Genomic DNA, 22,521 nt, shown 5'->3' with positions numbered 1-22,521 from the left:
TGCTCGGGGCATGGGTTCTACTGGGAGTCATGTTGTCCATCCTTCTGTCCTGTCTCTGGCAGGTCTATAACTTGACTCAGGAGTTCTTCCAACGAGGTAAACCAGTCAATGCCGAGAGCCAGAACAGTGTGGGCGTCTTCACGCGGGACGTCGTGCGCAAACGCGTCAAGGCCGACCCGGATGACACGGAGGCCGTCAAGAGGCTGAAACTGGCCATGATCCAGCAGTACCTGAAGGTATGTGTGCATGCCACTGGGGTTATTTTTTTGGTTTTAACTACGGTCAGACAAATCCTGAACCTCGGGACCTGGCAGAGCCTTGCCCAGCACTGGGGAGTTGCTTTCTGTGTTTGTATCGACAGCTTTTCCTCCTGAGGCAGATCCGGAGACAATGGGCTGAAAGAAACAATGCCTTTACTCCTTTTTTTTCACCTTAAACTCCAAGCTTTCTAATTAGAAGTGGCTTTCTTAGGCCCTGTTAAACTTTCTGATGTGATTTAATGTTTTTTTACCACCTGAAGCTACTTTATTGTCAGGGTCTTTTAGCAGTGTCTTGTCTTGTGCCTTACACATGATTGTGCTTGAGTGTTTTTTACCTCTGTCCATATCTCAGAGACCAGAAGAAATGTAATCTTGATACTAGTAATTTGCTGGAGAAGTCCCCAGAAAGCATTTTGAAGGTAAAGCAATAAAATCCAAGGTAGACTGTATAAACTCATGTCCTAATCATCTTTCCTTATGGCTTTCCTAGTTCTTTTTAGCTCCTTGATGCCTTGGCTAAAAGACTTCTCTGTGGGATGAGGACTTAATGCTGCATCAAGCAGCACTCCATAAATACAGTGTAACAACCATTTCTATTTCAATTAGAATGACCTAAAATCTCCTGAAATGAGGCAGAGGAGGCAGGCAGCACTTTGTCATGTGGGGAAGTGTATGGAGTTCACCATTTACAGTGGGAACTCAAAGGAAAGAGAAATAAAGATGTAAAGAGTCTCACAGGAGGTTTGTGATAAAGCTGAAGTTTGAAGCCTGGTGTCCTGAGCCTGATATCTCAGTGTCCCAACCCAAAAACTTGTGTCACAGGGTGTCTCCACAGTTGCCACGTGAAGTTATTTATTGTGTTATCCAGGCAAGATCATCCATGCAGAGAGGGTTAGTCATCTGATACAGCTCTTGTTTGCCTGGTGGTTTCTTCTGTGGTTGCTACAGGTTGCCAGAGACTTTTCTGCAAGTCTTGCAAATCCCTTCTCATGTGTAAATACCTGAGAACAACAAAGCTTCTCATACTTAAGACTATCAGATGAGAAAGTGGGGATTAACCGGTCTCAGGCAAAGTATAGTCTTGGTAGTTGCTTGTTTTTCCCTCCGGCGTTTTGGCTTCATGGTTGAAAGACTCAAACAGCCATCACTGTTTAACTTCACAACGTGGAGTGTCCTGTTGGGGCATCCAGGCAGGATGAGCATCCTGTTGTGTGCCCTGGGGTGCAGGTTTGTGTTGTGGGTCAGCAGAACTGACCCTGGGGATGTGTTGGGAAGTTCTCACTCAGCCAGCAGGTGGGGTGGAACCACAGCACATTCTGAGGATGGGTCTTCACTCAGTCTCCACAGGAGTCATTGAGCAATGACCAGGATGGGAAAACCACCTGTTTGTCCCTGCAGTCACAGGAGCAGCCTGTGAACTACTTGGTACGACCTTGACTCGTTCGCTTGACACCTTATCCCAACACAGAGATTCTGCCCTGCACCAGGACGCTCCACAGGGAGAGGGTCTAGGCTCATCAGGCTTCTAAACATAGTCATTAAATTCTGGAAAGGCCTGGAAAATGGGTCAAAGGGTGAGGCAAGGAATTGTAATGTTCCTTTTGCCTAAAATGCTTAAAGAATTATAGTGTGTGAGTGATCGTGACTCCGGTGAAGATTTTAAGATCACTGTGTCCCGTGCATCAGGATTATCATTACAAGCTTATCACAAGACAGCCCAAACATCCTGCCTTTGTTCCAGGGATTGTTGGAAGCTACGGCTATGCCTAATACTCCTACACACATTAACCAACAGGTTAATGAATCTAAAGCTTTGGTAATCACATCAAGGGAATCAAACACACGTGTCTTACATCTTGGCATTTCCCTTTCCCGTCTCCTTCGGTTCCTTCTGTTCTGGGTGCTCTCACTTCCAGCAGATTGTTAGTTTGCTGATTGCTGACTGTTTGACAGCACGCTGAAAGCTGCAGACAGCAGAAGGAGCTGCCAAAAGATTTTCATGGCTCCTTATGGGAACATCTATTAACATTGGAACGAGCATCTGATTAACGCAGCTCCGGCTTCTGCTGTAGGAGCACCAAGAGGCCGATCCCTGGCCAGTGGAGTGGGTTTTAAAGGATAGAAAAGAGTCAGAACTGTAACCCACAATTGTCCAGAAGCAAAGACATCATGGAATCACAGAATCCCAGCATGGTTTGGGTTGGAAGGGACCTTAAAGAACATCTAGTTACAACCTCCCTGCCATGGGCAGAAATGGCTTCCACCAGACCAGGTTATTCTGTGCCCTGTCCAACCTGGCCTTGAACACTTCCAGGGATGGGGCAGCCACAGCTTCTCTGCACAGCCTGCCCCAGGGCCTCCCCACCCTCACAGTCAAGAATTTCTTCCTGATATCTAATTCAACCCTCTTTCAGTTTAAAGCCATCACTCCTTGTCCTGTCCCTCCGTGCCCGTGTCCGAAGTCCCTCTCCAGTCTCTCTTTAGGCACTGGAAGGTGATTTAAGTTCTCCCCAAAGTCTTCTCTTCTCCAGGCTGAACGCTCCCAACTCTCTCAGCCTGTCTCCAGAGCAGAGGGGCTCTAACCTTCTGGTCTCTGACCTCTGGATGATGCAACTGTTGTAGTGCAACCCAAGCTCGTTACCATGACAAAATGGTTTCTCTGGTTGCAAGGAAGGCTAAGGAGTGATTGTTGTCAGATCCTGTGGCCAAGCACTTCTTTACTAGCAAAAATAACGTGGTTTCAGAGTGCCATTCAGGACTCCCATCCTGTGCAGCTCCTCTGTGCCCTTGAAACGTTGTGCTGTGGCAAAAGGAGTTGCTCTGTGGCAATGTTGCTTTTGTGTTGCTTTCCCTTAGGTAGAGAGTTGTGAGAGCAGCTCCCACAGCATGGATGAAGTCTCGCTGAGTGAATTTGGGGAATGGACCGAGATCCCTGGGGCTCATCACGTCATTCCTTGTGGTTTCATTAAAATTGTGGAGATTTTGGCCCGCTCCATTCCCAAGTCTGTCATTCAGCTCCGCAAGCCGGTCAAGTGCATCCACTGGAACCAGTCGGTCAGCAAGGAGATTGAGAGGGTGGCTGACCACAACAGTGACCTCCCTGAGGAGAACAAGAGCTCTGATGTCTTCGTGGAGTGCGAGGACTGTGAGTTCATCCCAGCTGACCACGTCATCGTGACCGTGTCGCTGGGAGTCTTGAAGAAACGCCACGAGAGCCTGTTCCACCCCCGCCTGCCCGAGGACAAGGTGATGGCCATTGAGAAGCTCGGGATCAATACGACTGACAAGATTTTCCTGGAGTTCGAAGAGCCCTTCTGGAGCTCTGAATGCAACAGCATCCAGTTTGTCTGGGAGGATGAGGCAGAGAGCGAGAGCTTGACTTACCCCGAGGAGCTGTGGTACAAGAAGATCTGCAGCTTTGACGTGCTGTACCCACCGGAGAGGTACGGCCACGTCCTCAGTGGCTGGATCTGTGGAGAAGAGGCTTTGATTATGGAGAAGTGTGATGATGAAACTGTGGCAGAAACCTGCACCGAAATGCTACGTAAATTTACAGGTCAGCCGTGCTCTGGTGGGAGAGGGAGCGTGGGGCTGGGGTGTTGGATAACCACGAGGAAGGAAATGCTTTAAAGTCATTTTTAGTTCTTTGGCATTTTATGTCCCTTTGAACGTGCGTGTGCTCCCTGCACAGCTCCTGCTTGGGTGTGCCTGAGAGCTATTTATATACAGGGGGGCTGATAACCAGCTCAGGATGTGGTGGGCAGAAGTGCTTGAGGATTCCACATCCTCTGCTTTATTTAATCACAAATAACTCTTCACACAAATAACTCTCCAGCAGCTGAAGCTGTCAGACTCGGTACCTCTGAGGACTGGTCTCAGCTGTGGAAAACAGCAGGGCTCTTTCAGAAGTTGAACCAGTTTAGATCAGCTGAGATGTGGTTGAATCACATCCCTGACTTCCATTCAATATCAGCTCTGTGGAAATCTCATCAGCCTAAATTTCAAACAATCCGTTGATCCTGAGAGCTCCCCTTTTCTGGGTGCACCACTTAAACCTTCCTGGACTTCACAGATTTTGTGTTTATTGAACACACATCACATTAAGGGCAGCAGTTGGAGTTATTGTTATACTGAGAAAATCCAAGATGAAATCACTAAAACTAGTAATACTGCAGAGGTCTTAGAGATCCTCTGAGGGCTGAAAGAAATAGAGATGGACTTATTAGCAGCTTTGAAATAAGGATTTTGAATTTATACATGATTACAAGAGCAGCATCCTCCACAGTTAGATGTGGTTTGTGCTCTTCAGGTGGTGCGTCCTGTGATTAAATGATTTATATTTTTCTGCCAGCTTGTGTTAGCCAAATCTGAACACCCAGTGGGTTTCCAGCCTTACCACTTTCCATGGACCTCCAACTAACTGGAGAAATGTGCTTCCACAAGTGTAGCTTTCCCCTGTCCTTACAGACCATTTGCTACCAACAATACGGAGATCTAGAAAATCATAGAATTACAGAATGTGCTGAGTTGGAAGGGACCCATCAGGATCATCCAGCCCAACTCCTGGCTGGAGGACAGGACACCCCAAGAATCCCCCTATGTCCTGAGAGTGTTGTCCAAATGCTCCTTGAGCTCTGTCAGCCTTGGTGCTGTGACCACTGCCCTGGGGAGCCTGTTCAGTGCCCAAACACCCTCCGGGGGAAGAACCTTTTTCCTGAAAGGGCCCTGGAATCTGAGGACTGTCTGCATAACTGGCCACTGCCAGAAGAGGTTTTAGATTTTACCACTCTCTCCAGAAATCCTGAGTGTGGATTCAGAACCTCTAATGCAATGCCCAGACCTGCCCCCTTGTTTCAGCTGGTGCCTCCTGAGCTGTTTGTGTTCGGGGTGTTGGGTGTCCCTACGCTCCGTGTCACGTCAGTTCCTACGTACCTTTCTTCCCTCTGACCTCAGCAGGCCACTGCAGCTCTAGGCAGGCATAGCAGGAGGCTCTTCTTTCTCAGGCCAAGTTGTTCCAGTGCTGACGTCTCCCAGAGTGTACAAACAACCCTGTTTGTTGCAGCGTTTCAAATTTTATTTTATTTTATTTTTTTTTTTTACAAAACACCTCAATTCATCAGTGGGAATTTGGCTCTCGGGGTCTTTCTCAGTTTGGCACATGGGAATATTCTCTCCCTCTTCTCTCTGGGCTCGTTCAGTGTTATTGTTTGCGTGTGTTGGATGTTCCTCTCTTCCTCCCAGGATGGAAATATGTTGGCTCTGGGTCCTTGGGTATGTGCTGCAGTTGCTGTTCCAGCTGATGCTGCACCTGGTCACTGTCCATCAGACTCCTCAGCAGGGTGAGCTCTGTCTCAGCCCCCTGCTAATCCCGGGATATTTATCCCTGGAGAATTTCAGACTGAATTTACCAGGCCTTGCCCTACACGGAGCATTTTGTGCATCAGCTGAGAGGTGGCCTTGCTGCTGTTCAAAACAGAAGACGACCTGTTGTTGGAGCACCCATTACACAGCATGAGCTGTTCCACTTTCTGCCCCCAAAAAACTTGTTAGTTCGTAGAAAACCTTTTCACAGATCTTTGCAGGACTGCCTGGCTGAGGGAGCTGGGTTTGTCCTGTTGCCCTTGTTCCCGTTTTCCCTAGCAGGTTCACAGAAGGAGCAGTACCTCAGGGCTGATCTGGGCCAGGTGCCAGGCTGGCTGAAATAACAGAAGTGTGCTCAGCTCTCCGTGCACCTCCTGCCTTCTCTGCTGATCTGTTCCACTGGGAGTGGGAGAGGGAGCTGGACCAGCAGCCTGCTGTCTGTGATGCACCTGTAGTCACTTCTGAACACGGCTGAACTCCTCTGGTCCAACTCACACCACCAAACTCAGCTTTTAAACCTTTCCCACCACTCAAGTTCACATAAGTCAGTTAACCAAGTTAGGTAACTAGTCCTACCAGGATCCTAAGCTCAGTGGAAAGCCTGGGTCTTCCGTAAGGCAGCTCAGATCTTCCACACCTCACTTGGTGCTCTGTGACATCTTCTGAAGCAGCTTTTCTCTACTGAGTATAGAGGGAGCCTTATATTCAGTAATGAAAGTAGACAGTTTGAGCCTTTTAATGTTCACTTTGCCTTTTGTGCCTTTCATGTCCTGGGTATGAAATCCCCCACACTCTTACTTCTTATTCTTCTAAGAAAGAATTGATGCATTACCAGGTGGGTTCCCATCTTCTGCTGTGTTTTCCCAGTCTGTTGACCGTGGTGGCCTTTCCTTTGGCTTCAGAGTTTGTTATGCCAGTCCTAAGTTAAATCTGTTCTTTTAGACTCACACTGAGAATCCCTCTCTGTGAATTGACCTTAAATTTCACTTGCAGGCTGCAGATTATCTGGCTTTGCTGTGAAAAGCCCTGAGGATTGTTCTGACCTAAGAACCATCGACAATTACTGCTTTTCACAACTGGATCTGATTAAATGGAATACCTCAGAGCAATTAGGAATCTTGCTCTGCTGTCTTTGTTGGCTGAGCTCCAAGAGTTAGAAGCCAGAGGCAGTAGCTGCAGGCCTCGATCACTGGAGCCTGTCAGGCTGTGGATGGAGATGCCCTGAGTTGTCCTCTCTGAGCTCCAGCTATTTATCTAGAGGGGAACAGATCTCTTTTAGGTTCTGCTTCACATCTCCCAGCCCCATGTGGGTGTCTGGGGTACTACGATGTCTCTCTGGTGGTTGTAGTTCCTATTGTGTGAGTAGCACCACAGATCTCCCTTGATGGGATCTTAGATCCCTGCTCTCAGGGGTGTCTTAATCTGGATCTGTGAGTTGATTTTAATAAATCTCTGTAGTCACACCTCCCAGGAGCTGAATAAAAATGGGATTGTGTGAGGCATCTGGATTTGTCTTCCGCAGCTGCACAAGTGGAAATCTGTGGCAGAAAAGTGTGTGCCCTCCTACTTCAGTGAAGGCCAAGATCCCTTTTTTAGCCATTTTATCTCTCTTTGGGCAGTGAAAACTGAGAAGTTTCCACATCTGTGTTGTTACTTTTATCTGTAGGCAAAGGCATGTACGTGTTTACTCTATTTAAGAGCAGATTAAGTCCAATTAAATATGTTCCCTGAAGGAGTGTGGCTCCCAGTCTCTGTAGTTTTTGTCTTGCAAACAATGATTCAGGATCAGAGCTCATGTTACATGTTTCAACCAAGATCCTCCTCTATTCCTGCAGCAGAAGTGCACGTCTCCTGATCTTGCTCTTAGAAGCAGTTGCTGACATTAAAAGGTGCAGAAATGCAGAATGCAGGGGTACAGTGGTTGCACAGTGGGCTCATGGGTCTTGCTAACGTGGTTTGATGTCCTGGAGAACCTGGAAGGAGCTCATGAGAGCTGGTGCCTCTGCAGCACAGCCGGGGAGGGAGACTGGCTTCGGTTTTGGGAGCTGGTACAGCTGTGTTTTGGTGTGCCCAGGCTCCTTCCCCTGCTCCACACTGACAGCTGGCTCAGACATCCCTCCCTGAAGCTCTGCCACCTGCCCGAGGCCACACACTTCACGTGTCTGTGCCGCAGTCTCCCTTGAGATGGAGTTGCTACGTGAGGAGCAATTCCCTGTGGGAAGGCTGGTGTTTGCCTGTGTGAGGTCATCCCTGGGAAACACTGCAGAAGGACAAAGCTGGTGCTTTTGCCAGTCTGAGGATTGCTCTGTTCAACATGAAGGCCAGCAACTGCTGGGTTTGTGTCACTGGGCTGGTGGCCCTACAAGCCCTTTTGTGAACAAATTTCAGCCGTTTCACAGACCTGTGGCCTTACCTGCAGGCTGACAAACCCTCATCTCATGAGGGTGCTCCTCATGTTAATCATGGTTTTATCAACATCTTGTTGACTCTTCTGGGTACCTGGACATGGAAACACACACCAGCTACAGAAGAGGCACCCCCAGCCCTCTGCAGAGACTCCTTTGATTTGAAAATCCATCATTGCTTGTTGTTGTGCAGTGCAGGGTGATGGGTGGCCCTGCTTGGGGGTCTGTTGTCTGACGGCTTCCATGATGTGCTCTCCTGGGCTTTCCCACAGCCCTCAAAAATAAAACACCATGATTTGTTTCCTTGACACATCTGAGAGCTCCCTGTTCTCAGACTCCCTTGGGCTTTCCACTTCCAGGCATTCCTGCTTTGAAGAGTCTTGGAGGAGCATATTTTAGAGGCTCTGTTATGCGAAGCTGTTGCTCCTGAAACAACATTGGTTTGTAGGATGTGTTTTGTTTGTGGCCTGTATTTATTTGCTAGTCTGGGACATATTTTGATCTGGGGGCTGGTGGTTAGAAAGTGTTCACAGTGTACTCTGGGCAGGCCATCCAAGGGCTTCTGCTCTGTTCCAGCCCTGTATTCCATAACTCTGGTTGACACACAATATTCCTGCAAGCAGCAGCTGAACCAGGGAAGTAACCTGCTCCTGATTTCAGGGAATTGAAGGCACAGCTAAATAACAGTTTAGCAGAACTAAATAGTGTAGGGCCTAACTAGTCTTTACAGTTGGATGTCTCCCTCTTTAAGCTGTGATGAAGAAAGTGGGGGAATTTGGGTTGTCTCAGAGCAGGCTGAACCTGTTGAGTTGTCACAGAGTCTGAGTCTGAAGCAGGCACAGGATCTGTGTGAGATGCAGACATGTCTCCAAACCCTTCCTTCCTGTGACAGTCTCTTACAATCACAGAATGGTTTATGTTGGAAAAGCCCTTTAAGACCATTAAGTCCAACTGTTCCCCCAGAACTGCCAAGGGCAGCACTAACCCATGTCCCCAAGTGCCACCTCCACATGGCTTTTAAATCCCTCCAGAGATGGGGACTCCACCACTGCCTCAAAGTTGCCCCAAGGGTGGATCTTGGCTCCTGCAGAGAGAATTTCTCTTCATTGGAATTCTTCATGTCCCATCTCCCCATTCCTTTCCTACCCAGCCAGATATGATCATGGGACTCCAACAGAATGGGTGACACTGAGATGGCCCCAAACCAACCTAGCAAGGGGGTCTCCCTATTTATACCTGGCTCTCTCTATTTGTACCTGGGCCTCTTCTGCCACCAGCTGGTGCTCGGCTGCCTTGGCTGCAGTCCTGGATCCCATGTGCTCCTGTGCTCTTTGGGATGGGAACAGTGGCTGATGATCACTGTTGCACTCCAGTGCCCCTCATCTAGAGGTCCTGAAAATCCTACAGCAATCTAGAAATCATCCTACTTCCAACTCAAAAGTCTTCTTTCCATGCTGTGTGTGTTCCACAAAATGGGTCTGTTGGAATTTAAGTTTATTTGGGGGGGGGCAACTGGGTTGCAGTTGGAATGAGTAATGCAGGTTTTGAGAACTTTCTGACAGGTTTTTCTGTGCCCCCACATAATGAAGATTTGCCTTCTAGCATCCTTACCCACTTCTCTTTGGAGGTACATCTCTCTCTCAAGACCACCTAAAAACCCAATTCAGACTAGGCACCCAGTTAAATACCTAAAATTTGGTGAGATCAATCATGTGTTTCATCACAAGCAGTCTCCCCACCACAAATGAGAGCAGGAGATGCTCTGTATTTTCAGCTAGACCATGTCCAGGGTTCACTGAAGCTCCCCAGTCTTTCAGGAATGTAGACATTTTAATGATCTTTCCCAAAATGAACCACAGAATCATTTAGGTTTGAAAAGACCTCCACAGTCATCGAGTCCAACCTTTGACCAACCATCACCTTGTCAGCCAAACTACAGCACTGAGTGTCATGTCCAGTCGATTCTTGAACACCTTCAGGGATAGGGACTCCACCACCTCCCTGGAAAACGGAAAAGCTGAGATTAAAAGGGATGATGTTTCTGTTATACAGATAGTTAGAACTCAGTAAGAGAAGAGAGATCTGGTTTGGGGGCTCTTCCCTGTAACCTGCAGGCTCTGTTAGGATGGATGTCCAATAAATCAGACCGAATTTATCAGACCACACCTTGCACCCTTGCACACAGCCTCACTTTCTCTCTTCCGCTTTCGCCCCCAGGGAACCCAAACATTCCGAAACCTCGCCGGATCCTGCGGTCCTCCTGGGGCAGCAACCCCCACTTCCGTGGATCCTACTCCTACACCCAGGTTGGGTCTAGTGGGGCCGACGTGGAGAAACTCGCTAAACCACTGCCTTACGCCGAGAGCTCCAAAACTCCTGTAAGTGTGGCCCAAGCTGGGGCCGTGGCAGCAAAACTGATGTGATTTTTACTGGGAAGTGAGTTTTCTGGGAGGGAGTTGAAAAACACAGTCCCTGGCTGGGCTTTCCAGTAGTGTGTGTTCCTGTTTTTTAAGCTGTACATACCCCCTTTGAACGAATGGCGTCTGTGGGATTTTATCCCTTTAACGTTTGGAATGCCGGCATTCCCGCCTTCTCTCCCTGAGTTTATCAAGAGCTGCTCATCCACGTGGCTTTTGGAATTGTGATCTCTGCGTTTTATGGCCATTAGCCTTACTGTCCAGTTCAGAATTCCTTAAAAAAAGCACGTGTTAACCTGTTTTAAAGCTTGTTCTTAAACACATGCCCCTGCTGGTGTCTTAGGTCTGAATGTGTCAGAGGTGCATATTAGGAAATCTCTCTTGTGTTGGCAGTGCAGGCTGAGGGAGGCCCAGTCCTTGGCAGGGGAGGATGGATTTTCTCCTCAGACAGTGCCTTTGCTTTCTGAATATAGCAAGGAGCACACATGGAGATGGTTACCACAGCTCAGCTGACGAGCAGGAACACATTTAGCCAAATTCACCCCATCATTCAGGGTTACGTGTCCAAATCCAAAGACAAAGGCTGATGGAAATGCAGCCTTCTGAGCAGTTGCCCAGTCTGTTCCCTGCACCAGAGCAGATATAATTTTATTCAGCGCAGAAATCTACTTAAAAAAATGCAGCAGGAGCTTTAGGAATCCTTCTGTGTAGTTCCCAGGGAAGAGAGGTACCTGAAACTTCTGCCTCGGAGCTGAGTTGGAATTGTAGCAAGTGTTGGTGTAAGAGATACAACACTGTGTCTCACTCTCTGGGTTTTGAGACGTGACTGTTTTTTCCTTCTGAAGTTGCTGCCCAGAAGAAAAATTACCTTAATGCCTAAAAGGCTGAGGTATAATTTAGGGGAGCAAAGGGAGGAGATGGTATGGAAAAGGTGCAGGTTTGATTAAGGTTCCTGGAACTGGGACCTGTCCTTGTGGAACACCATGTTGGAATTTGGAGAGCCAACATTCCAAAACAGATGTCAACCCATGGGGATGCCCCATCCCAGGTTGGAGCAACCTGGTCTAATGGAAGGTGTCCCTGCCCATGGCAGGGGGTGAGGAACGAGATGAGCTTTAATGTCCTTCCCAACCCAAACCACGATTCCACGTGGGAGGGCACAGGGAGGTTTGTCTCCCTTTAGCCTCGCATCTGCTTTCCAGTGAGTTCTGCTGAGCTGTGCCACTTTTCCCGTCCTCTGCAGCCGATGCAGGTGATGTTTTCGGGGGAGGCCACTCACAGGAAGTATTATTCCACGACCCACGGTGCTGTGCTGTCTGGGCAGAGAGAGGCTGCTCGTCTCATTGAGATGTACCAGGACCTCCTGCAGTGCCGGACCTGAAAGAGCCCTGCCGGTGACCACCACACCTCCCAGACCCTCCTGCAGGTGTGTGGAGGGGCTCTTTTTTTAATTCAGTTCACAGTAGAACAGCCTTTATCTTTTCTATTAAAAAATAAAAACCCCTAATTGTTAAAAATGTTAGTCATCAATAGCTTCATTTCCATGTGCTGTATTGTTAACAGGGGAAGGGTGCTCCTTTGGTCTGGTAAACCGTTTCTTTGTCATTTTAATTCTAATTTCACTTTTGGTGCCTATCATATGTTTTTTTTTTCTCTGTTTCTCTTTCTGTATTGTAAGTGCCTTCTATACTAAAATAAATGTTGTAATAAAAAGACTGGGTGCTGTGGTACTTCCTGGATGCTTCGTTTGGTAACTTTAAAATCTTTTATTCAATGTTACAGAAGCAGGGGTTTTCTCTCTTCCTACAGATTTTGGTGTAGGATAATCTTGAGATAGATGTGGATACTCAATGTACTGATTGATCTCAACTAATCCTGCAAAGAATTGCACTGCAAAGGCACAGCTTATTTGCCTTGTCCAGATTAACACAGGGACCACTCTGTGTCACATATTTAACTCTGTCACCTCTCTGTGGGCATTTGTGCTTCAGGAAATCTGCTGATAATTCCATGGGGGAATTTGCCTTTCTTCTGTCCCTCCATCCCTTGTCCCCAGTCCCTCTCCAGCTCTCCTGGAGCCCCTTTAGGCCCTGCCAGGGGCTCTCAGCTCTCCTTGGAGCCTTCTCTTCTCCAGGGGAACCCCCCCAGCTCTCCCAGCCTGACTCCAGAGCAGAGGGGCTCCAGCCCTGGCAGCATCTCCAGGGCCTCCTCTGGACTCTCTCCAGCAGCTCCACATCCTTGTGCTGTTGTTCCCAGGGCTGGAGCAGCTCTGCAGGGGGGTCTCACCTGAGACAGGGGCAGAGGGGCAGAATCCCCCCCTGCCCTGCTGCCCACGCTGGGGGATCAACCAGGGCATGGGAGATTCTGGAATAGGAGAGCACATTCTCTGAGAGGCGATGGCACCCCGGAACTCAGACACACAGTGTCACCATGTCCTTTCCTTTGTGCTCAGCTTGGGCCCAGCTGTGTGTAAATATCTCGGTTCATCAACAAGATGAACAAGCCAGTGCTGCTGAACCACAAGGAGGCCAAACAGCAGTGCCAAGGATGAAGAATGTCTGACCAGGTTTGTTCAGGAGCCTGCCAGCTCCTCCTGGTGGGATCAGGACAGCAGCTCTGACAGTGATGCCTCTCGTGGTGACTGAGTAGAACTGCTTGGAAATACATTCAAAAGCGATTAAAAATGTCCACAAGCAAAACTGGTGAAAGAGGGGGGGTTATCAAGAAAAATCTTTGAAAATGAACTTGGGGTGAATGGATAAAGATGCTGCAACAAGCCTGTCCTGATGCGGACCATGTAAACCTTTGGGAAGGCATCCAGGATCCAACCTTCCTTAGGCTGAAAACAGGTTAGAAAGACATCACGTAAATGGTGTTTGTGGGGAAGAATCTCTCAGAACTGGGGTTTTCGTTAGGGCAGAGCTGACAGGACTGGTCAGTGTGGTCACAGCCCCAACCCTGCCAGGTTTGGACAACACTGTCAGACACCTGGAGGGATTCTTGGGGTTGTCCTGCGCAGGGCCAGAGTGGGACTTGATGTTGTTGGGACCTCGTGAAAGTTGCCATCTGGAATGAGAAAAGCCTTTTTTTTTTTTTTTAAATTCCTTAGAGAGAGAGAAATCCTGCTCTTCTTCAAAGTCCAGCGCACACAGTGCAGCCATCAGCACAGTTTAAAAATGTCTAAACAGTTTCCAAAAATAAAAAAACAAAAAAGTTTTCAGGATGAAGGCTTGGGGTGTGCAGCTGCTGCCTTATCTCCCCACATTCCATTTCTCCATCTGTCTGGCTGCTGGCCAGGGCACCCTGTGAGGAGTGAGGGATGTGCCTGGTTTGGCATCTGCTGCCCCATGTGAAGCGTGTGTACACTTTGTGTGTGTGTGGGGTGAGAGTCATGCTGATAAACGAGTTACAGAGAGGAGGAGAAGGGGCAGAGAAGAGAGGGAAGAATCCCTCTCCAGTGGATGAGTCAGTGCATCCCAAGATAGATGTCTGCAGAGGAGGCACCAACTTTGACTGACTCCAGCCTCAGCTGGGCTGTGCTGATTCCCTGCTGTAGTGTGGAGGTGGGATGCCTTCTTGGCTGCTGGAAAGCTGGAAAGGATGGTGGTATGTTAAATTTATGATGTTTCTCTCCCATTTTATCTCAGAAGCAACCCCCTTTTCGTGATGAGGGTGAGTTGGAAGAGAGTTGGGCTGTGGGAGGAGAGCACAGCACACTTGAAGAGAACAAAAGAGAAAAAATCTGTCCTGCTTCAGTCACTCAGAGCTCAGCTTCAAGGAGCCAGAGCTGATTTCCCAGCAGCCAGATCTGCTGCAAGTGGAATCAGAGGAGAAAACCAAATCCTTTGAGCATATGAGGCTGCGACCCAGGAAAAAACCAAGGAGATGCTTTCTCTCTTCAGTGAAGAAATTCAGGGAGAATTTCTTCACTGAGAGGTTGGTCAGGCACTGGAAGGGGCTGCCCAGGGAGATTGTGGAATCACTGTCCCTGGAGGTGTTTAAGGGAAGCCTGGATGTGGCACTCAGTGCTCTGAGCTCGGTGACAAGGTGGGTGTCTGTCACAGGTTGGACTCAGTGTTCTTGGAGGCCTTTTCCAACTGAAATGATTCTGTAATTCTGTGATTCCTGTGGCTTCTTAATCGTGGGACATCCAAGACAAGCAACTGTGCTGGTGATCAGGGTTTCAAAACTCCCTTCTCTGCTCTGTGCAGACAGTGTGATGATGGTGCCTGGTTTTGCCAAGCAGGGATCTGTGTCAGGGCAATCCTGCTTCGCCCCTTCACTCCTCTGCTTCCACCAGCCACCAGCAATCCAGCCTTTAATACAAGGCTCATGTTCCAAAGACACTAAATTTAGCGATTGTTTACTAAGAGGTGCTTAAAATTAGCAGCAAAGGCCACCCTGAGCATGTGACAAGGGGAGGTGGTGTCACCACGGGGCTCTGTGACCCCCCCACCTGCTCCCTCTTCTCCAAGACTCACTCCAGCCGTGTCCACCAAGAGCTCAGCAGTAGGATGAAGGTGGGTGGAAAGCAGGTGTGTGGGTGCTGGAAAGGTAAGAGGCATCTAATTGCTCAGAATTAATTAGGGAGAGCTCCCCTGGCTGAGTGGGGAAGGCAGTATATGGGTATCTGAAGCCTCATGGATGATGATGCCCCAGGGGAATGGGCACATCTGTCCCTGGCTGCCCCTCTCCTGAGAGATCCAGGAAAAATGGTTAGGAAAATTTTATTAGGAAAACTATTAGGAAAAACTTTCCTCGTGGAAAGGACTGTCCAGCCCTGGCACAGCTGCCCAAGGCAGTGGTAGAATTGCCTTCCCTGGAGGGATTTAAAAGCTGTGTGGATGTGGCACTTGGGGACATGGGTTGGCAGTGCTGGGGAAACGGTTGGACTGGGTGATCTCAGAGTTTTCCAACCTAAATTCTGTGATTCTGTGACCCTTGAACTCAGCAGCAAGAAATGCTTTATAAGGAGGTTGTTCGAAAAGCTGAAGTGAGAGCTCAAAGCTTCTCTTGCACGAGGAGGGTGGTGGAACTGTGGGGCAAGTCCTGGATTCTGCCTTATCCCTCCTGGCACAAACTGTTACCTACCAGGGGTGAGCAGAGACCCTTTAGTCTCTAACTAACCCGCTGTGGTTAGTCACAGAGTCACAGAATTAAGGTTGGAAAAGAGCTCTGAGCTCATCCCACCCAAGCAGTTAAGCCTGAGCTGGTGGCCTGTAGTTGTCTGTGCTGCCCCACAGAGTGAGGACCATCCAGACTCATGTTCACCAGCATGTTTAAGGCTCCCAGCATGATTTTCTGTGGATGTTTGCAGTGTTAATCCCTTCCCCCTTGCCCTACAGGACCTGTCCAGGACCAATGCTGGGCTCCAAACTGTGCAAATGGGCACAAGCCAGGCTGTACCAGGGGGTGCTGATTATACAGTTTACAGGATGGAGCTTGGTGCCCAGGAAATTTCCCTGGTCTTGATTTATTTGCTGGTAGGAAACACATACCCAAAGCAGAAAAGGAGACTGGACCCCCTGGGAGATTCTGAGACATGTAGGAATGGCAGCAGATTGTGATGTGCCTCTGAGCCAGACATATCATTACCCTGATTTTGCTGCTGCTGAGGGCTCCCTGCAGCCTTCATCTCCTCTTTCTCAGCCCAAACATCCCTTCTTGTGAGTTTTTTTTCCCCTGTGTGGAGATGCAGAGCTGGAAAAAAGAAGGAAAAAGCCCCAGTGGGATGAGAGTTGCAGTGTTCTGTTGGGTACGTTCAGGACTGATCTGCCTGAAGGTCAGGACATTAATGGTCATAAGAGAATCCTAGAATGGTTTGGGTTGGAAGGGACCTTCAAGACCACTTTTTTCAAACCCCCTGCCATGGGCAGGGACACCTTCCACTAGCCCAGGTTGCTCCAAGCCCCGTCCAACCTGGCCTTGGACACTTCCAGGGATCCAGGGGCAGCCACAGCTTCTCTGGGCAACCTGTGCCAGGGCCTCACCACCCTTATAGCTAGGAATTCCTTCCCAATATCCCATCTATCCCTGCCCTCTGTCAGTGGGAAGCCATTTCCCCTTGTCCTGTCACTCCAGGCCCTTTTCCAAAGTCCCTCTCCAACTCTCTTGTATTTTCTCTCAGTGCCTGTGGTCTTGCTTTGCCTCATCTGCACCTCTCAGCACATCAGACCAGTTCCTCCAGCTCCTCGGTGCTGTGGGGTGAAGCCCAGAAGCTCTGTGTGTCCAAACCAGGCTCAGAGTCACCTCGGGGTTATCACACGAGTGCCTGAAAGATGGACAAGCTCAGGGAAATAAAAGTGCCTGCAATGAGGGGCTGTTGAAATTACAGGGGGTTCAGTGATGAAAAACGAGGGTCCTGGCTCTGCACTTGATGGGGTTGGATATTTTCTCCTGCTGGGGCCGTCCCTGGGGTGAGACCACTGACTGCTCCCTGCCGCAGGGTCTGGAGGACCTTCTGCAGCCTGAACACGCAGTGGGGAAAGGTGATTTTGTGCTGCCACCTCGTGGCATTAAAAACGTTCCCTGGAGCTGTTAAAAATTGGACACTGTAAGAAATATGTGCAAACTCACACACGTGTTTGTGAGTGAAGTGAGAGCAGCGGGAGCCCGGAGGGGTGACACAGACACGGTCCAGGGAGTAGGTTGTTCATCAGTGGGTTGTGTTTCCGTTCCTGGCATGCCCTGGGATATCTGAGGGGCTGGCAGGAGCTGTGGGAGGCGGAGGGAAGAAGCTGGATGATCTCCCATCTATCAGAGCCCACGTGTGTGAGGTTCCCTTAGAGACTGATTGCCCGCTGCTTGGTGTCCAGGGAGTGGGTTTGGCTGAGGAGCCTCCCATCCCCCAGGGGATTTGGGTGTCCCCTTGGAGAAATAACAGTGATTAATCAGGTCCTGTGTGTGGGTCCAAGAGTGATGTGCTGGATATGGAGGATTTCCATGAGTTGCAGGGATGTAGAATCATGGAATGTTTTGGGTTGGAAGAGACCTTAAAGATCATCCAGTTCCAACACTCTGGCTTGGGCAGGGACACTTTCCACTCTCCCAGGTTGCTCCAAGCCCTGTCCAACCTGGCCATGAACAATTCCAGGGATGAGCCACCCACATATGGGAGCTCAGCACCTTCCAGAACCTCCCTCTGGTCCCCTGCTCTTCCCTACTACAGCCTCTAGCTGGTCTGCAAGGATAGTTGGTCACACGTGTCCGTGTGGACCAGCCTCCCTTCTCACGGACAGGTACTGGTGACATCTCAGGAGGGGGACAAACCACAAGGGATGAGCCACTGGCGTGGAACTACTCCAAGCCCAGGGCTCTGATCCCAGCAACTCCAGCTTGATCCAGTGCAAAAAAAAATAAATCCAAAAATCCTTTGTGAAGCACGGGGAGAGATTTCCTAACCCTGGCTGGCCCGGTGTCTTCATGGCAGGAGGTTTGCTGTGGGTGTCTGTAAGATGAGGGGAATGAGTGGGAGAGCAGCAATAAAACGAGGAATTATGTTGGGAGGAGGAGGAACAGCTTCACTTTTCTCACGGGCAGTGTGGCCCTGGGCAAGGTGGCTGCCAAAGAGCAATTTGTCAGGCATTTGGCAACTGGGCATTGCCAAGTGGAAAAGCAGCAGCACAGGCAGGGATTCAAGGGATGGAGAAGTTGATTTATAAGGGGAGAGACTAAAAAAAAATAAAAAATAAAAATAGCAGAGCTAAATATGTCACATTTGGCTGGGCAGCAGGTGAGGGCTGAGCCAGTGGGATGCCCAGGGGAGGATTTGAGGCTGACATGGGTGGCATGGGTGGGTGCAGATGACAGATTAGCCAGGAGAGAGGGCACACACTCATCCTGAGATGGGAAGGTGGATGTGCCAGTGTCTGCAGCAGGGCTGTGCCAAGAGTCACCAGCTGAGGGCTGTAAATCTTCAGGAAACTTCGGCACAGGGACATTGGAACAAAGCTCTCCTTCCCTGCACTGCCTGCCTTCATTTACAACACGACTGGAAACCCTAAATGTACTTGCTTACAGGTAAGAACGCTTCACAGTCCAAATGGATGCTTTTTTCCTCACCTGGGGATGTTCAAACCATCTTGACAACACCTGGATGTGCTTGTGCCCATAAATACAGGCACCAGCCTTTGCTTGTCATGCTGCTGCTTCCTGGGTGAATGGGTTGAATTTTTACCTGCTTTGTGATGACAATCCCTGTGCTCCTGTGTGGTAGGAAAAGAAGAGGCTTGCACAAGCCAGGAATCATCAAATCATGGGATATCCTGAGCTGGAAGGGAACCACAAGGATCATCCAGTCCAACTCCTGGCCCTGCACAGGGCACCCCAACAATCCCACCCTGTCCCTGAGAGCGTTGTCCAAACCCTCCTGGAGCTCTGGCAGCCTTGGGGCTGTGCTCAAACCCCAGGGAGCCTGTTCAGTGCCCAACCACCCTCTGGGGGAAGAACCTTTTCCTGAGATCCAACCTGACCCTGCCCTGGCACAGCTCCATCTGTTCCCTGGGTCCTGTCACTGTCACAGGGAGCAGAGACCGGAGCTGCCCCTCCACTGCCCCTTGTGAGGAAGATCAACGAGGTCTCTCCTCAGTGTCCTCTTCTCCAGGCTCCTGTCCTGTCCCACTCTGCCAGCCTCTCTCATCTGGGCCATACCTGTCCCTTCCTTGTTTACCTGAGCCTATATGACCCTCCATCTCTCACAGTGGGATGTCTGATGGTTGAGTCCATCACCCTGTGACACCTTGCTCGTGTCCCTGGACACCGCAGGCTTGGCAGGGGATTTCTTGATGTGCCCCAAGATGGTCCGTGGACCTTTGGATCTCTCTGCAAGCAGAACCAGAGCCCAGACTGGGCATTTTAGGACAAAGATAGGCCCAGACTCATGTTTTGAGTAAGCCTGAGGTGGCCACCCCACCTTCATGCATATTAGTCCCTGTGCTTGGAGCTGGTGGCACCCATCCTGCTCCTCCCACACCATGGAGTCTCAGTCAGACCCCAATACCTTCCTTCTATTCCCAGGCTTGGAGATAACCCAAGAGGTTTGATCCTCTGATTTCTGCTCCCCTTTCAAAAAAAAAAAACAAAACGAGTTTAATTCCCATGGAGTTCTGGCAGGATTGCTGGGAAGGACTGGGGGATTCTCCATGTCCTTCTTTCATGATCCTGAGCCCAAGAAAACCATTCTGACATCACTTTTAAATGACATAAAAACTTTCCTGTCCCTGGAGAATAGGAATGTCAAGCTGCCTGCTGGCACAGTTGGCACTGACTGGGGCAGGCTTTCAGCACAATTAGGACAGAGTAATGACAGCTTTTTCCCCTAAAACTTTTTCAGGTGAGGGTTAGTTTTAGGCTGACTCCCTCTGCTTCCTGAATCCCATCTGAAGATGATGCAATCAGTGTTCTGTGTGTGGCTTAGCAAGGGATGGCCCTTCTGGTCAAACCCACTTCTGTCTCACCTCTTTGGGCCACATTTTTAGGTGGAAAAGCTGTACTTGAAATACTTCATGAAAAGAAGTGCTAAGGCACCCCTACTTCCAGATAATGGAGTAGGGAGAGAGCCAGAGTAGATAACAAAAAGTCAGAGGTGGGTGGAAAAGGGTGGATTTGGGATAAAATGCCCCTCAAATTACCTGGACTCAGTTGTTATTGCAGCTGGCTCACAGTTTTATTTGCTTGAACTGAAAACACTTGGTAAATATATCTATATATCTATATATACATACAGATATATCTATATATACATATAGATATATAAACTCGTATATTCTTCTTTGTATATTTATATAGAAATATATTTTGATCTAAATATATGTAAATATATAAATACACACTAGGGGGACTACAAATAGAATTTAATATAAAATTTAAATATAATATAATTTTACTATAAAATAGAAAAAAAATATATATATTAAAAAAATTACATATTTATTGCTCTCCTAAGCAGGAGCTGCCGATGCAGTGGACTTTGTAAAGTGTCTGCATGACCTTGAATTCCCAGATGAGTTCTGAACTCGTTCTCCAGCAGGATCCCTTCCCACAGCTTGCTCTAGCCCTGCACTCTCCACCCTCCTTCCCATTCCCCTCAGCCTGTGCAGAGTGTCATGTCCTTGCTATGCAGTAGCGTCACTGCAGCCACACCCGCTGCTCCAGGACAAATATTTCCACTGGGAAATGCAAGAGTGGGAGAGAAGGAGCTTTGCTGAACCAAGCAAGGCTCAGTGCCACTCATCCCTGCTCTGAGGACAGCTGAGACATATCCTTCTCATTCGAAAGGGATCCACCTCAATTCACCCTGGGATGGGGTAGATCCCCTTTTCCTCGAGGATTTGGGTCAGGATGGATGTGCCAATCCACTGACCAGTCCTTCCAGGGAACACAGGCAGGAGTTCCTCTGTGGGTAAGGAGAAAGAGAGAGAAATAAGGAGATAATGTAGAGGAACACTGTGATTTGGGAGGAGAGGTCTCCAGGCAGGTGCCCTGAGGACAATGCCAAGCATGTGAGTTGCTGGATGGAAACAACAGCAAGAAGAAACACAACTTTTCATTGGGCAGATGTTTTTGCACCACATTTAAGTGAGTGATTTTTGTAGAGTCATGGAATGGTTTGGGTTGGAAGGGACCTTAAATACCATCACATTCCACCCCCCTATCCACCCCCACCTTCCACTATCCCACGTTGCTCCAAGCCCTGTCCAACCTGGCCTTGGACACTTCCAGGGATCCAGGAGCAGCCACAGCTTCTCTGGGCAACCTGTGCCAGGGCCTCACCACCCTCACAGGGAAAAAATTCTCCCCAGTATCCTATCTATTCCTGCCCTCTGTCAGTGAGAAGCCATTTCCCCTTGTCCTGTCACTCTTTGCCCTCGTCCAAAGTCCCTGTACAACTCTTTTGGAGCCCCTTTAGGTACTGGAAGGGCCTTTAAGTTCTCCCCAGAACCTTCTCTTCTCCAGGTTGAATAATCCCAGCAGGGGTTCAAATTGTCTGGGCAAGCATTTCTGAGAAATTTAGCTAGGTCTTGGTTGACTTACTAAGGAAAAGAAGCAAGGACTGGGATTTAGGGAAGATTCCATTTATATTCAAAAAGCCTTAAGGTGAGGTTGGGAGAATTACAGGTTGTCCCTCCTTACACATGTCCTGGGGAAATCAGTTTGATATTGTATTTAAAACCAGGATAATGAAGTTTCAGGGAGATAGCTTAGGACAGGAGCACATGGACCCAGCAGCCTGTGGAGGAGAAAGGTCTCACAGAGGGATTGCAACTCAATGGCTGCATCAAGGAAAAGGGGGGATGAGGGAGACTTGGTGGACACGGTGCATTTGGATGCCCAGGAGGTCTTTAACAAGGTCTAAAGAGCCTCCTGAGGGAGATAAGGGGTCTCAGGGTGAGTGGGAAACTCTTGTCATGGCTCCACAGCTGTGCTGGAAGAAAGCAAATGGGAAATTAAATGGTCAGCTGTGGCAGAAGGTCACGGTGCAGGGATGAGCCCCAGGTGTGCTGTGCTGGTTAATGGGCTGATACATGGCTTGGAAACAGAGGCCAATGAGGCAGCTGATGGCACAGGACTAATTTAGGTAGTCAAAAGCAAGGGAGGAGCTTCAGAGACACCTAAAAAAAGCCCAGGGAATGAGCACCACCACAGCAGAGAATATTAAGCACTGATAAAATACAAACTAACATGGAAGAGGGAAAACCAAGCAAATCCTGAGCTGGAAAGGGTTCCCAGATGACCTGTGCCTATGGAGAGTGACACCTCTGCATCAGGACAGGCAGTTCAATACAAACCTCTTTTCACTCTGTAATTGCAGTCACGAAAGCAAACAAACCAGTGTGGTTTATAAATACTGGGGAGGTGATTAATGCTGGTAGAACCTTCTCAGAAAAATCAGTGTGCTGTCCTCAGAAAAGTGACAGCAAAGTCACTCAGATTGTCATGACTGGGACCCAGGGCTCAAGGCAACTGTGTCACTGGGAGAGACTAAAAAACACCTGTGTGTTTACAACACAAATAAGGGGGCTATTTTGGAAAAGCACATGAGGTAGTACAGGCTGTTTGATGTCACAGGATGCAGCAGAC

At 48.9% G+C, this 22,521-nt stretch overlaps 1 protein-coding gene across 2 annotated transcripts in view; it reads left to right on the top strand.

Moving 5' to 3' along the window:
* Window positions 1–12,173, top strand: part of SMOX (spermine oxidase) — a 51,155-nt gene extending 38,982 nt beyond the window's left edge. For both annotated transcript variants that reach the window (XM_018083199.3, XM_018083198.3), the window contains exons 4-7: window positions 63–236; window positions 3,117–3,816; window positions 10,244–10,404; window positions 11,687–12,173. In XM_018083199.3, the coding sequence (XP_017938688.1) occupies window positions 63–236; window positions 3,117–3,816; window positions 10,244–10,404; window positions 11,687–11,824 (1,173 nt within the window). In that variant the 3' untranslated portion in view covers window positions 11,825–12,173. The remainder of the gene's footprint in view (window positions 1–62; window positions 237–3,116; window positions 3,817–10,243; window positions 10,405–11,686) is intronic.
* Window positions 12,174–22,521: the final 10,348 nt, after the last annotated feature.

The sequence above is a fragment of the Manacus vitellinus genome, unplaced genomic scaffold (genome assembly GCF_001715985.3).
Source record: "Manacus vitellinus isolate BGI_N305 unplaced genomic scaffold, ASM171598v3 scaffold_61_pilon, whole genome shotgun sequence".
Taxonomy (NCBI): domain Eukaryota; kingdom Metazoa; phylum Chordata; class Aves; order Passeriformes; family Pipridae; genus Manacus; species Manacus vitellinus.
The sequence above is the reverse complement of the archived record's forward strand: the minus strand, read 5'-3'. Positions and strand labels throughout refer to the sequence as shown.